The sequence below is a fragment of the Triticum urartu genome, chromosome 3A (assembly GCF_056163025.1).
Source record: "Triticum urartu cultivar PI428250 chromosome 3A, HENAU_Tu73, whole genome shotgun sequence".
Taxonomy (NCBI): domain Eukaryota; kingdom Viridiplantae; phylum Streptophyta; class Magnoliopsida; order Poales; family Poaceae; genus Triticum; species Triticum urartu.
In genome coordinates, this window is record NC_141875.1 from 342,171,682 (window position 1) to 342,187,556 (window position 15,875).

General features: G+C 44.7%; 1 protein-coding gene across 5 annotated transcripts; it reads left to right on the forward strand.

The window, feature by feature from the left end:
* The first annotated feature begins 646 nt into the window (after positions 1–646).
* Positions 647–11,834, forward strand: LOC125543760 (Amino acid dehydrogenase family protein). 5 transcript variants are annotated; one of them, XR_007298730.2, is made up of 15 exons: positions 647–1,570; positions 2,016–2,142; positions 2,263–2,464; positions 3,013–3,099; positions 3,175–3,234; positions 3,332–3,418; positions 3,827–3,898; positions 4,042–4,097; positions 4,179–4,264; positions 9,954–10,044; positions 10,152–10,207; positions 10,390–10,476; positions 10,914–10,994; positions 11,288–11,361; positions 11,443–11,834. XR_007298730.2 is itself a non-coding variant. In XM_048707231.2 (15 exons), the coding sequence occupies exons 1-15, from the start codon at positions 967–969 to the stop codon at positions 11,516–11,518; spliced, it is 1,851 nt and encodes a 616-aa protein (XP_048563188.1). In that variant the 5' UTR covers positions 648–966; the 3' UTR covers positions 11,519–11,834. The 5 variants fall into 5 exon arrangements, 3 of the variants coding, with proteins under 3 accessions (XP_048563188.1, XP_087403176.1, XP_048563186.1); XR_007298729.2 differs by having other exon boundaries at positions 648–1,570; positions 10,152–10,309; XM_048707231.2 differs by having other exon boundaries at positions 648–1,570; positions 10,390–10,481.
* Positions 11,835–15,875: the final 4,041 nt, after the last annotated feature.

The window sequence follows — 15,875 nt, forward strand, 5'->3', positions numbered from 1 at the left end:
GGAAGACGAATTTAAGAACTTACGGTCGACGAAACTACGAACTGATCGCCTGAATGAAACCGTAGCATCGAGGTGCATATTTTTCGTGTAGAGCTTACCTCGAATCGAAGCACCGTTGTGTAGATCGGAAGAGGCTAGGAAGAACAGAATTGGAGGGAAAGTTACTCAAGGTAGGAAAAGATAAGCACGCACAGGCTGCATACCAGCTCGTATCCCTCCCATCTCCCCTCGTGCAAGTGGCTCATCTTGTGCATTCGCCTTAGCCTAGCTCGCTAGAAACTGCCGATCTGAACGTTTTCAACGAGTTAGGCCTAAGTGTCCTTTAAGAATCGTGTCATGCAGGCCGCATAATAAACACATGCAACCAAACGGATCATTTTCTTCATGCGCGGATCAGGCTGGATCTAATGCGGGCAACCAAACACGTCCATATGTTTTTAGTGGATGCTAGATGGTCTATAATCATCGACGCAATTTCTATTACTTTTGTATTTTTTTGCGGTGCATGATTGATGAGTGCTTCCCCGAAAAAAGTTTGGAACAAGACAAACCAACGGCGTCGGTCCGGTCGACAACGATCTCAGCCGTCCACCACGAATCAGACGCCCACGACTCAGCCACAGGCCCAACCTTTGTCTTGACCGTTTGTTGCTCTACCTTGTCGGGAATCGCGACCAAGCAGCGGCCACCGCGGGCCGCGGCAGTGTTTCCTCGCCCTCACAGAACACCGTCTCGCCGCCGCCGAAACCCCTCCTTGCCCCCGTTCTCTGCGCGCCAGATCGACACATTCCTCGATCTCAGCCACCGGCGGCGCCGGCTCCGCGGTGCCCAATTCCTCAAACCCTAGAGCCAAATCCCCCATTTGGCCGCGCCTAACAGAGCCGGATTTACTCGGCGCTGGCTGGTGCGAGCGGCGAATCGAGTCCCCTCCCGTGCGCTGCTCCGCATGTCGCACCGCGTGTACGCATGAACTCGTCCATGGACGAGATCAACCTGCTACGGCAGCACCAGCGACACCAGCAGCACCACCTGTCGGTGCGCGGCATCGGTGAGGAGATCGACCTCGAGATCGACCAGTGTGAAGATCCCACTTTCTCGGGCGCCGCACTCGAGGGCGTGACCTGCCATCACCCTCAAGACCCCGTTGTCCCTGCCGATGACCACAAGAGCTTCCTCATCCCGTGCTCGCAGCCTGGCGCAGTGGACGGCCAACCGCAGCCCACGCCACCGCAAGCAGAGGAACGGGCAGGGATGCTGAGGCTGTCGGCGCATACCAAGAAGAAGAAGAAGAAGGTGGTCAAGAAATGGCGGGATGAGTGGGCGGACACATACAAGTGGGCCTATGTGGCCGTGCACGACAACACCAGCAGAATCTTCTGCACCGTCTGCAAGGAGTATGGCCGCAAGCATCGCCGGAACCCCTATGGGAACGAGGGGAGCAAGAACATGCAGATGAGTGCGCTAGAGGAGCACAACAATAGCTTGCTGCATAAGGAGGCGCTCCGACTGCAGTCAGCCTCCAAGGAGAAGGTGCAAACTCCTGAGATAGAGAGGCCGGTTTATGTCAAAGGTTGGTGGTGTTGCCTGACCTCCTGCGATTATGCTGTGGGTTTGCTTGTCGATATTTCAGGGGATTAGGAAATGTATTACCAAGTTCGTGCTTATTAACAAGTAGTTTGATTTTTGCCTTTTGGTTTCTAGTTTTTTGCCATAATGTTTATAATATGTTTAGGTGTAGTCATAGTAACTTCGTAAGAACTTTTAATATTTGTTTGTTTGATGATCCGATGCCAACGGTACACAGTTGGCAGTGCTTTCGTGTTAGATTGGAGGAAATGAAACATAGCATAAGCAAATAAATAGATAGGTCCAAGTTCCAGTAATAGTCTTCCACTAAACAGTTAGTAACTATGTATTCCAAATTTTGGAAGCTTTTTTTTGGACGTGCTCCGTTTTATATCAAACTGAAACAATTTAAAAGGTGTACTTATCTTAATTTTCATTTCCCATTTCAGCTTTGTCGAAAACAGCAGCTTCAATACTTGAATCTCTCTTCAAGAAGGACCCTCATGAAGCTGAATTTATACAGTCTATACAGGAGGTGGTTCATTCTATAGAACCAGTTTTGGTGAAGAACTCACAGTTAGCTCTCTCTCTCTCTCTCTCTCTCTCTCTCTCTCTCTCTCCCTCCCTCTTCCTCTCCCCTTCCTGAGGAACAGTATCTCCTCAAGTATAACATGGTTTCTGATGTTGATTTTTCAGATATGTTCAGATATTGGAGCGTTTATTAGAACCTGAGAGATGTTTTATCTTCAGAGTGCCATGGGTTGATGACAGAGGTGAAGCTCATGTCAATCGAGGTTTCCGTGTGCAGTTCAGTCAGGCTTTAGGTCCATGCAGAGGTGGTCTCCGTTTCCACCCGTCCATGAACTTAAGTGTGGCAAAGTTTTTAGCTTTTGAGCAGGTATTAGCATACTTGTCCGACATGCATTTTTCATGTAAACAACCTCCTGCTACAACCTGTTCTTCATTCTTGTACCATTTGTTTTTCTGTTTTTGTATCAGACTACCTTTGATTCAGTTATTGTAACAAATGATATAATGCACCTACATACAAGTAATGAACTACAAAATAACGTGAGCTTTGATGCAAATTGTAATGAATTTTCCCCCTTATTTCATACTAGATTCTAAAGCCAATGGCATGTTTCCTAAGAAAGTCTTCATTTTATTTTGTGTGTGTACAATGGGGTTTGCGTGGATGTGCAAATGGTGGAAATTTGCACTGTGTTTACTTCTGCCACGAGAAGATAAATGTCTAATAGTGTGCAAATAGAGTCAAGTTATATAAATTTTGGGTGCTTGCACTGCTGTACGATGATTTCGTAATCTATTAGTACGTATTGGGATTGAGAAGTGACCGCTAAACCGAGAGGGTGTTTTCTGGACGTCGAACCTGTAATCTTACATGAGAATTCAATGTACCATTCTAAGCAATTTCCCTTTGTGCAGACTCTGAAGAATGCTCTGTCACTATATAAACTTGGAGGTGCTGCTGGAGGGAGCGATTTTGATCCAAAGGGTAAAAGTGAAATTGAGGTATTCGTGTTGTATTTTATTTCCTCTGGGCAACAATATTTACTGCATGTAAATATGGATATTTTTCCATGCCAGGTAATGCGCTTTTGTCAAAGTTTCATGGATGAGCTGTATAGATACTTGGGGCCTGATCAGGTACCTTGCATTGTATTACGTGCATTTTTTTCAGAATTTGCCATTTATTTCTAAATTAGTTAAGTGGCAGAAATTCATGCTTCAGTTTGTGACGTAGGATTTTCCTGCTGAAGATGTTGGTGTTGGTCCAAGGGAAATGGGTTTCCTTTTTGGGCAGTACAGACGCCTTTCTGGTCATTTTCAGGTACACCATAGTACCATACATGTTACCCAGAACAATGTTTATGCCGATCCCCTTTAGGTGTCGTTCTTCCTGTTGTTACTCACTAAGAATTTATCTAAAGCATTGCCCTTCCCTATTTAGAATACCGGGACATCTTTTTAAAGTTGCTTTTGAATTTATAGTTCTCTACTGGATAATATATATTGTCATTATAGTTGTCTAACTTAGAATTTGTTCCTGAAGTGGTAGTGTATTTTTACTCGTTACATTCTCTGAGAAAAGGTGTTCCTGTCCTGATGTTGAACGTGTCTCTTGGTTCTACTAGTCCCTTTAGTCTACTTGAAGACTGTTTGATCGGTTTCTACTTTCAGCTCTTTGGTTCAAATATCTTTTCTCTTTTCTGTAGATTTCATTGCTGTTCTTATGCAGGGAAATTTTACAGGGCCTAAGATCTTCTGGTCTGGTTCTAGTTTTAGAACAGAAGCTACTGGATACGGGCTGGTAAAGTGGTATCTTAACTCCTCTTATGAGCACAACTAGTCGCTATCTTTTCACGTGGCACAGTTCTTTCACAAAGTAATGCTTTTGCCACATGTGCTGACAATTTTTTCCTACTAAAACAAATATTGTGTAACTTGTCACAGGTATTTTTTGCACGTGTTGTACTTGCTGATATGAATAAGGAGCTCAAAGGATTAAGGTTGTTGACAGGGATCCATTTGTTTTACTGGTATTGTAATTTATTGATTTGGCAGCTTTCTTATGTGTGTAATTTGTGCAGATGTGTGATAAGTGGTTCAGGAAAGATAGCAATGCATGTCTTGGAAAAGCTTCTGTCGTGTGAAGCTATTCCTGTTACAGTCTCAGGTATGCAGATTTAAAGCTTAAGTTGAATTACTTAAACAGGAAATATTGTGAGGTACATCGGTGGTCAGGAGCATAATCAAAAGTCTGTCGCCATTGTGCGAATAGGCGAAAGCATCTTACCCTCGATGTGAGGGGGCACGTTACGTGTTATAGGCTGCAGGGGCGCACCTCCCTGACAATAGCGCATACAAGTTTGTTGGAGAAGATTACAACTTGGAGAGGAAGAGATAAAGAGATAAGAGGTTTTACAAGATATTGAATGACTTGTCTAACAACCTAGTCTATCTCCTGTACGTCTCCTGTGCGCCAACTCTGAAGACCAATGTAACATGTATATGTGTTTAACACCCTCCCTTAATCACAACTTCATCAAGTTGAGATTATGTTTGAAGTCTTCAAAGCTTCTTGTGGGTAAAGGTTTTGTGAATCCATCTGCTATCTGATCCTTGGAATGCACAAAACGTATATCAAGTTTCTTCTGAGCCACTCGTTCTCTGACAAAGTGAAAATCAATCTCAATGTGTTTGGTCCTAGCATGAAACATTGGATTAGCAGACAAGTATGTAGCACCCAGGTTATCACACCATAAACATGGAACTTGAGTACTCTTTACACCAAGTTCTTTTAGCAGTGATTGCACCCATATGATCTCAGCTATAGCATTTGCCAATGCTTTGTATTCTGCCTCTGTGCTGGAGCGAGAGACAGTGGCCTGTTTTCTTGCACACCATGAAATTAAATTTGGACCAAAAAATACCGCAAAGCCACCAGTGGACCGCCTGTCATCCAGGCACCCTGCCTAGTCAGAATCTGAGAAAGCACTCAAAAGTGTAGATGATAACTTACTGAAATTCAGACCAATATTAAGAGTATTCTTGACATATCGAACTATACGCTTTGCAGCAGTCCAGTGAACTGTGGTGGGTGCATGAAGAAACTGACATACCTTATTAACAACAAATGAGATATCAGGCCGTGTAAGAGTCAAATATTGAAGTGCACCTACCAGACTCCTATATCTTGTGCTGTCATCTTGACCCAAAGGCTGCCCTTATGTAAGGGACAATTTTTCTGAACTGGATAGTGGAGTAGGTGAGGGTTTACACCCTTGCAAACCAGCCTTTTTTACCAGATCTGTTGCGTACTTTTCCTGGGAGAGATGAAGTCCATCCTCATGTTTCTTCACTTCTATCCCTAGGAAGTAATGCAATTCTCCAAGGTCCCTGAGAGCGAACTCTGCACTGAGATCCTTTAAAAGTCCTGTGATAGCCTCATCAGATGAACTTGTGACAATAATATCATCAACATATATGAGAACAAATATGTGAGTGTTGCATTTGTTGTAAATGAACAAGGAGGTGTCAGACTTTGAAGGAATGAAGCCAAGTGCTTGCATTTTGTGACTCAACCGCGAGTACCATGCTCTAGGAGCCTGTTTCAGTCCATATAAAGCTTTGTCAAGCTTGCATACATGAGAAGGTGCATTCTTGTTTTCAAACCCAGGAGGTTGTTTCATGTACACTTCCTCTTCCAGAACACCATGCAAAAACGCATTCTGTACGTCTAGCTGTCTGAGACTCCAGCCCCTGGAAACAACAATGGACAAAACAAGACGGATAGTGGCAGCTTTTACAACTGGACTAAAGGTATCCTCATAGTCTATGCCATACCGTTGTTTAAAGCCTTTTGCTACAAGTCTTGCTTTGTAACAATCAATGGTTCCATCGGATTTTCTCTTAATCCTAAATACCCACTTGCAATCAATGAGGTTTTTACCTTGCCGTGAAGGAACCAAGTGCCATGTGTTGTTTCTCTTTAGGGCCATGTACTCTTCTTTCATTGCTTTCTTCCAATTTTCATCACCAAGGGCTTCTTCAAGTGAATATGGCTCGCCTGGTTCACCTGTGGAACATATCATCCCAAATTTTGTCATACGTTTATAATTTATGGGTTGTATTACCCCTTGTTGGAGACGAGTGCGTTGTAACGTAGTTGGCTCCGGCGCAGAAGATCCCGTGTGAGCTGCAGTAGCCGATCCTGAGGTGGATTCACGAGGGTCCGCAGCAGCCGCGTCGGAACAGAGGCTGGATCCTCTGTGCGCGGGAACGAAGCAGCGGCATGAGACGGAGCCACACGCGCCGCAGAAGATCCCGCCTGGCGAGGCTCATCACGCGGCAATGATTGGGCCGATTCCTCGCGCGTGCCAGGCATGGGGCCCACGCCAGTCGGCCGACGCAGATCCCGCCGCTTGTAGCAGACAGGCTGGACGGGAAAACGACTGCCCGTGGGCCCTGGTGAGTGCAGGCCGTCGCCACCAGCCGCTGGCTGCCGCGTGGCGTAGGCGGGGCCGCCTGCTGACGCGCGGTCGGGTGCGGGGGAAGCAGCGGAGGGCGCGGAATCCAGAGAGTATCAGCCCGACCGATCTGCAAGCGGTGATCCCGGGGCGGATCCTGCTGTCAGGTCTGCCGCGCCTGCGGGCATCGATCCCGAGAGTGATTTGCTCCCCAAATCCTGGCACATGAAATATGGCCCTGTTGGGCGATTTTCTTCACCGTTTTCAACTCCGTTTTCTTCAGCATGGCTCCCTGTATCATCACACAACTCATGCAAAGTGGTGTGAGGGTTAGTCACAATAGAATCATTAGAGTTATACTCCCCATGATCAAAGCTGGTTAGATTTGGAGGTAGAAGAAGGATTTCTTTTCGAAGTAAGGCGCCGGCATTTGGATGTAGATCAGCAAAAGGGAATTTAGTTTCATCGAACACAACATCACGGGATATGCAAACTTGACCAGTAGAGACATCTAGGCATTTGACCCCCTTGTGTTGAGAGCTATACCCAAGTAAAACACATTGTTTCAAGCGAAACATAAGTTTGCAAGAGTTGTATGGTCGGAGATTAGGCCAACAGGCACACCCAAATACGCGGAGTGATGTGTAGTCAGGTTTGACATAAAGGAGCCGTTCTGTGGGTGTTTCATTGTTGATGACTCGACTAGGGAGCATGTTGATAATGTGAACGGCCATGAGAAAAGCTTCATCCCAAAACTTGAGGGGCATGGAAGCGCCGGCAAGAAGGGCTAGACCAACCTCAACTATGTGCCTATGTTTGCGTTTGGCAGATCCGTTTTGTTGGTGAGCGTGGGGGCATGACACATGATGAGATATGCCAAGTGTTTGAAAGAAGGAGTTTACCTTCTCATACCCCCCCCCCCCCCCCCCAAGTCGGATTGGACAGCAATAATTTTGCTGTCAAACTTGCGTTCTACAAGTGCTTGGAAATTTTTGAACACTTGAAAAACATCAGATCTTTTCTTGAGGAGATAAATCCAAGAAAATTTGCTATAGTCATCAATGAAGCTAACATAGTATGTGTGTCTACCAACAGAGGTGGGGGCAGGACCCCAAACATCAGAAAATATCAATTGCAAAGGTTGACTAGAAACACTAGTTGATATGGGATAAGGTAATTGATGACATTTTGCTCTTTGGCAAGAATCACAAATAGTTTCAATATTTCGCTCACCAACAAACTGGAGCTTATTTTTCCTAAGCAAACGTTCAACTAAGGAAAAGAGGCATGTCCTAAACGATCGTGCCATCGTGTGGACGAAAGCTTGATAGCACCACAAGCTTGTTTATTTGATCTTCTAAACTCAGGAATCAACGGGTAAAGCCCTCGAACACATCTACCTCGATAGAGAACTTTCCTCGGGGCCTGATCCTTGATCAAAAAGAAGAAAGGATGGAATTCAATGAACACATGATTATCAATAGTAGTTCGATGAACGGAGAGAAGATTTTTGTTGGCACTAGGAACATGCAATTTTTTTAAGATGAATCTTGCGAGAAGGGGTACGTATAACCGAATGACCTATATGACTTATCCTCATACCTGCACCACTTGCCGTGTGGATTTGATCTTTTCCATGGTATTTCTCACGAAGGGTCACCTTCTCAAGCTCCCCCGTGAGATGATTGGTGGCGCCACTGTCAAGATACCAGTTGGTATCGACGCCGTAGGATCCATCGGCGGCGGCAGCAACCTTGTCATCTTCATCAAAGGAGGCTTCGTCTTCATCGAAGCGATACCAGCAGTCCTTGGCTGTGTGGCTAGGCTTGCCACAGACCTGGCAACGCACGGCATCAGTCGTGATCTGCCCGAGCCGCCGCCGTTGCCGCCCCGCCATGACGGCCCCTGTTGTTGGTGAAGTTGGGGCGTCCGCCGCGGGAGCCGGAGTTGCTGGAGCCGCCACCACCTTGCTTGCCCTTGTGTCGAGGAGGACCGCGAGGACGAGGTGAGTACCCGCCGCGCCCGCGAGTGGCCGCGTTGGCCGAGGACTTGAAGCCGCCGCCGATGCTGTGAAACTGAGCAACGCGCTGATCAAAGTTGCTTAGCATGGCATACAACTCGTCAAGGGAGACCGGCGTGACGCGGGCGTCGAGGGCGGAGACGAGGGGCTGGTAGTCCATATCCAGCCCATGCAGCAGGTAGGAGACGAGCTCATCGTCCTGGATGGGCTTGCCGGCCGCGGCGAGTTCATCGGCAAGACCACGCATATGAGCGTAGTATGCAGCAACCGATTGGTTGCCCTTCTGTGCATTGATCAAGGCAGTGCGAATATTGTTGACACGACTCAAAGATTGAGAGGAAAACATGCCTGCAAGCGCCACCCAGAGGGCGCGCGCGGTGGTGACCGTGGTCACCGCGATCAGCACTTCTTTGGAGAGATTGTTGAGGAGGTAGCCGAGCACTTGCTGATCCTCCCTCACCCAGATGGGATGGAGAGGGTTGAGCTCGGACGACTCCTTGCCGTCCTTGTCCTTGGTGACGAGGAGGCGGGTGGGTTCCGCACAGTTCCATCGACGTAGCCGAAGAGCCCAGCTCCCCTCAGCTGCGGCGTAACTTGTGTTCGCCACAGGACGTAGTTCGTCCGGGAGAGTTTCTCCGTGACCTGGCCACTGAGATTGGTTTGGGGGGCGCTGGAGGAAGACATGGCTTGGGACTATGGAGCAGCTAGGGTTTGGAAGAGGAGGCTCTGATTACCATGTGCGAATAGGCGAAAGCGTCTTACCCTCGATGTGAGGGGGCGCGTTACGTGTTATAGGCTGCAGGGGCGCACCTCCCTGACAATAGCGCATACAAGTTTGTTGGAGAAGATTACAACTTGGAGAGGAAGAGATAAAGAGATAAGAGGTTTTACAAGATATTGGATGACTTGTCTAACAACCTAGTCTATCTCCTGTACGTCTCCTGTGCGCCAACTCTGAAGACCAACGTAACATGTATATGTGTTTAACAGCCATGAGAGGCACGCAGAATTTGGTCAATCGATCGTGATTTGTTCTTAAGTATTTGCATATCCCCAAGACCCACATGGTTCACATTATTATTACTACCTCCCATTGAACACGGTTGATATCTGATTTCGAAGGGCGTCAACTGTAACTCTCGAGGGGCATGTAGTTACACATTCTTACAATAGTTTTTTGTGCTTCGCGTTGGTTTCTTCATGATAATGGATTTCAGGACTTTAAAGGTTTCTGTTGGTTTTGTTAAGGAAATATCTCTTACCAAACCAATGGTTGAACTCTGGAAACCTCCATCTTCATCAGAAGATTGTTGTTGTACATTTGCATTAGCAATACCAGTTCTGACCATGGAACCTGAGTGTCGCAATTCTTGCAGATTCAGAAGGCTATCTATTTGATGGAGACGGGTTTGATTATGTGAAATATACACTTATAAGGAATATTAAGGCACAACAAAGGAGCCTCAAGTGGGTATTTGCCTTTCATATTTTTTCCGAAAAGCATTTGCCTTTCCTGTAATTTTAGTTTGTAAATGTTGAGCTTTTGAGATGCCACTTTCCATTTTACCAAACAGGGAATACTTGAAAACATTTCCACGTGCCAAATATATCAATGATGCTAAGCCATGGGGTGAGCAGTGTGATATTGCATTCCCTTGTGCATCACAAAATGAAATTGACCAGGGGGAGGCTCTTTCAATAATTAGCTCTGGTTGCCGTGTTCTTATAGAATGTATGATGTCTTGAATTGTGTCTTTTGATTGCCTTCTCAGTGTTTATCCTTTGCAGATTAATTGTGTTTGTTAATTGCAGGTTCAAACATGCCATGCACTGGTCAAGCAGTTGATATCCTAAGAAAGGCAAAAGTCCATGTTGCTCCAGCAAAGGCAACTGCTGCTGGTGGGGTAATTCACTGTTTTGTTTGTTCTTGCCAATCATTTTGTTTGTTCTTGCCATTCATAGAAGAATGAGGTGTGGTTCAGTACAGCCCACTTAGAAAAGTTTACAATTTTAAGGGAGATTAAAACTTAACTTTTATTTGTAAAGGATACTGTGGTCTATTTTTAAGTGTATGTGCTCCAACCGTTAAAACTTCATTTCAATCTACACCAGAATCTTGACTGATTCTCATGGGCTTTTCCAAAATTTTGGAGCTCAGCACTTTCCCAAGTATGGTTGATGTACTTTGCACTGAGCACGTATATTTGAAACACTACTTTAATGAAAACCACTTAGACGGATTCCCGTCTCATACATATGCTCCCGACAGTAAATCATTAGACTCACACTATTCCCAAACATGTTCATGTTTTTTGTTTCTCTTGAATAACAAACAGGTAGCAGTCGGTGAACTTGAACTGAATCCAGAGTTCAGCTTAATGCAGTGGTCAGTAGAGGATTTCGAGAACAAAATACAGGTATAAGCCGCTGCTTCTGCCCGTTGGTGGCTACCCTTCCATTTTTCAATAAAGGGCGTATTTATTAACTCAAAATGTAGCATCAAGCGGATACAAAGCATGATGAGAAACACCCGGCCTCTGCATAACTAAGATCCACACAGCCAAATACTAACAAATTGACCCCAAAAAACGACATATCAGCAACGTAGAGTCATATAAGATCGACACTATGCCTATGTCGAAGGAGGTGGCTACCCTTCCATATGTGGTAATATGAAGCCCTACTAAGTTTCTTCTTTTGGTTAAAACAGGAAGCAGTAAAGCAAACATATGACAGGTCGATGAAAGCTGCTCAAGAATATGGAATCCTGAAAGAGAACCCAGAGTTAGTTTCCTTGCGATATCTTGTCCATTTGCCTACACCGGGCTTTTCACTCTAGAAGCTGATCAAGTACTCTCTCTCCAGGTCTTTGGTGCATGGTGCAAACATATCGGCCTTCCTGAACATTGCACAAGCCATGACTGATCAAGGATGTGTGTAGTTAAGCGTTTTTGTTCTGTCAAGAAGCAGAATTTGACATCCCTGCGGGCTGCATCCATGATCTCTGGTTGTACTGTGGTTGCTGCAGCCATTTGACATTTATTCGTAGCCTTCCTCACAGATCACTGTTTTACGTTTATTGGTAGCCTCCCTCACAGATCAATTTTATGTTTAGGCCTTGTCAAAGCTTTCCTCTGGTATGAAGGAAAAGCTTAGATATATTTAGAGTATAGAAGTGTTTCCTGTTGTAGATCCCCCATGTATTTATTCATTACTGCCAGCATTTTGAAGAAGGAAATGTTCCTTTTTTGTGTGAATTCTGCTACCGAGTGTTTAGGGTATTAGGTTTTGCTAAGACAATGCTTTTAGTAGTATATGCCTTATATGACAAGTCAAATGCATCAAGGATGGAGGATATCAGCTCCTGGTGAAGGACGAGGAGACATAAATGGCGGTAGTACTTCGGCAATCTGTTCAATGGAGAGAATGAGGGCGCTACCATTGAGTCGGATGACTCTTTTGATGATATCATTGAGTTGGACGACTCTTTTAATGATATTAGCAGGCGTTATAGTGAGTGTGGATTTTTGGAGGCCGAGCTCCAGTGAGCTCGGTATTTTGAAAAAGTCAAAAAGCATATTTAAAAGTTTCAAAAAAATCTGAAAAAAATACCATGGAAACTTATATGTATTCCGCAAGAATGTGTTAAATTTCTTCGAAAAATGTTGTGATTTGTAGACTGTACAAAAATAACAAATTTCTGGCCCAATAACAAAAATAAAAGGCCCATTAAAAATATGTATTTGTCTTTTTCTTGTACGCCACATGTAAACATATAACACCGTGAAATTTTGCATATACATAGTATACATGCGCATGTGTGTTCAAAAAATAAATTTGGAATTTTTCACGCTCCAAAAAAAAAATTGTAAACGAGCTCACTGGAGGTCGGCCTCCGTTGGCATTTTCCGGCGTTATAATGGCTTATAAAGGTTGAAAGAAGGCAAGCTGATGGGCCTCATTGTATCCTCATTGTGGTGTGCAGAGGCCTTGAAGACATAGCCATAGTATGGCTAACTAAACTTTTCAAACTCATTTTTCCAGCAAACGAGATACTAGAAGAATAAAAGCTGATTATATTAGTATTAATCTTCAAGAACAAAGAAGATGTTCAAACTTGTACTTGTTACCATGAAATTAAGCCGATGAGCCATTCAATGAAGCTATATTGTTAATTAAGCTGATAAGCCATTCAATAAAGTATATTACTCTCATCAAGGACAAGTACGAGAATATTGTGTCAAGTGTGTAAATAAGTGCTGGCGACACTGATAACTTTCTAATTAAAATAAGACCGCACCAAGGGTTAACTTTTAGCCCTTGCCTTTTTTTGCTTTGATGATGAATATGGTCACACGAGATATACAAGGAAATATCCCATGGTGTATGTATGCTCTTTGTGGATGATGTGGTGCTAATCGATGATAGTCGGACTAGGGTTGATAGAAAGTTATAGTTATGGTTTTAGGCTTAGTAGAATTAATACTGAGTACATGAGGTGCAGTTTCAGTACTGCTAGGCATGAGGAGAAGGAGGAGGTTAGCCTTGATGGATGGGTGTTAGCTCAGAGGACAACTTTTGATATTTGGGTCAATGCTGAAGAAGGATGATGATATCGATAAAGATGCGAGACATCAAATCAAAGTCGGGTGGATGAAGTGGCGTCAAGATTCTGGCGCTCTCTGTGACAAGAGAGTGCCACAAAAACAAAAAAAAACAGATTGTATAGAACGGTGATCAATGTTGTATGGCTGAGTGTTGGTCGACTAAAAGGTAACATGTTCAACAATTGGGTGTAGCGGAGGTGCACATGTTGAGATGGATGTGCGGCCACACAATAAAGGATCAAGATCAGAATGTTGATATACGAGATAGAATTGGAGTAGCATCAATTGAAGAGAAATTTATCCAACATCATATGAGATGGTTTGGGCATATATGCTGCTAATCTCTAGAAACTCCAATGCATAGTGGACGATTAAAACATGCTGAAAATTTCAAAAGAGATTGGGTAAGGCCAGATCTGATATGAGAGGAGTTTATTAAGGAAAATCCGAAGGACTGAAATATCACCAAATAACTAGTCGTGATGAGGACATAACTACCTTGGATACGACCAAAAATATTGCATACATGCATATTTGTCAAGTGATTTCTAGTGCAAACTATTCAATAATCTATTTATATTATCCAGAACAAAAATACTTCACACACTTTTGTGTTTTGTCTAATTGCAGATGTATGGGACATTTGTACAATCCACATATGAAGATAAGGGAAAAGGAGAATTTTAGGTTCTGTTCAAAAAGTCCTCTCACGTCACTTTTGGGCCAAGAGAAGATAGAGTCCAAGCCTCTCACGTTCTGGATTCAGATTCGGACTGCACAGACATACCTAACTCAAAACGTCAACAACTTTTTCATACGGACTCCGAATTGGGTGATTCTTTTTTCCATGGAAAGTAGATTTTGTGCTATTTCCAACCCATTTGAAATCACCTTCAAATTAGTCCGGAGCATTGAGATATCGACGAAACAATCTAACGCTGCAGCAGAATCTGAGTCAAACACCAAGTCTAAAGGTGTTGCATCACCTCCACTTGGGCCCATGAGCCTTGTACGACCTAGGGTTAGTTTTAGGATGCCTTGGGACATCCTTCACCTCCTTGGCCGCCACCCCTTGCTCCTATATAAGTAGTGTAACACCCACGATGTGGCTATATCTCCCACGTGTCGGGGCACGACTTAGAGGCATAGCTGCATGGTAGGTTTGTCGCAAGAGGGGTAATCTTCACACAATCCCATGTATTAAATAAAAAAGGGATAAAGAATTGGCTTACAATCGCCACTTCACACAAATACAAGTTATACATACATCATCCAGAATACAATCAAGGTCCGACTATGGAACCAAAGTAAAAGAAGACAACCCCAAATGCTAGATCCCCGATCGCCCCGACTGGGCTCCACTACTGATCAACTGGAAACGAAACAACACAACGAACACAGCCTTCATCGAGCTCCCATATGAGCTCAGTTGCGTCACCTGCACTGGTATCATCGGCACCTGCAACTGTTTGGAAGTATCTGTGAGCCACGAGGATTCAGCAATCTCACACCCGCGAGATCAAGACTATATAAGCTTATGGGTAGGAAAAAGGGTAGTGAGGTGGAGCGGCAGCAAGCACTAAGCATATATGATGGCTAACATACGCAAGTAAGAGCGAGTAGAGAAGCAATGCAACAGTCGTGAACTAGAAGCGATCAAGAAGTGATCCTGAAACTACTTATGCACAAACATAACTCCAAAACCGTGTTCATTTCCCGGACTCCGCTGGAAAGAGACCATCACGGCTACACACGCGGTTGATGCATTTTAATTAAATTAAGTGTCAAGTTCTCTACAATCGGACATTAACAAATTCCCATCTGCCCATAACCGCAGGCACGGCTTTCGAAAGTTCAAACCCTGCAGGGGTGTCCCAACTTAGCCCATCACAAGCTCTCACGGTCAACGAAGGATATTCCTTCTCCCAGGAAGACCCGATCAGACTCGGAATCCCGGGTACAAGACATTTCGATAATGGTAAAACAAGACCAGCAAAGCCACCCGAATGTGCCGACAAATCCCGATAGGAGCTGCACATATCTCGTTCTCAGGGCACACCGGATTGTCCAAGATTCCGGTAGGCCAACCCAGAGTTGCCCCTGGTGGCCACCGGCCACTGACAGGTTGAACCAACACTCAGAGGAGCACTGGACCGGGGGTTTAAAATAAAGATGACCCTCGGGCTCCGGAAACCCGAGGGAAAAAGGCTTAGGTGGCAAATGGTAAAACCAAGGTTGGGCCTTGCTGGAGGAGTTTTATTCAAAGCGAACTGTCAAGGGGGTCCCATTCCCCCAACCGCGTAAGGAACGCAAAATCAAGGAACATAACACCGGTATGATGGAAACTAGGGCGGCAAGAGTGGAACAAAACACCAGGCATAAGGCCGAGCCTTCCACCCTTTACCAAGTATATAGATGCATTAAAGTAAACAAGATATATTGTGATATCCCAAACATATCCATGTTCCAACAAGGAACAAACTTCAACTTCACCTGCAACTAGCAACGCTATAAGAGGGGCTAAGAAAAAGCGGTAACATAGCCAAACAACGGTTTGCTAGGAGAAGGTGGGTTAGAGGCTTGACATGGCAATATGGGAGGCATGATATAGGAAGTGGTAGGTATTGCAGCATAGCAATAGAGCGAGCAACTAGCAAGCAAAGATAGAAGTGATTTCGAGGGTATGGTCAT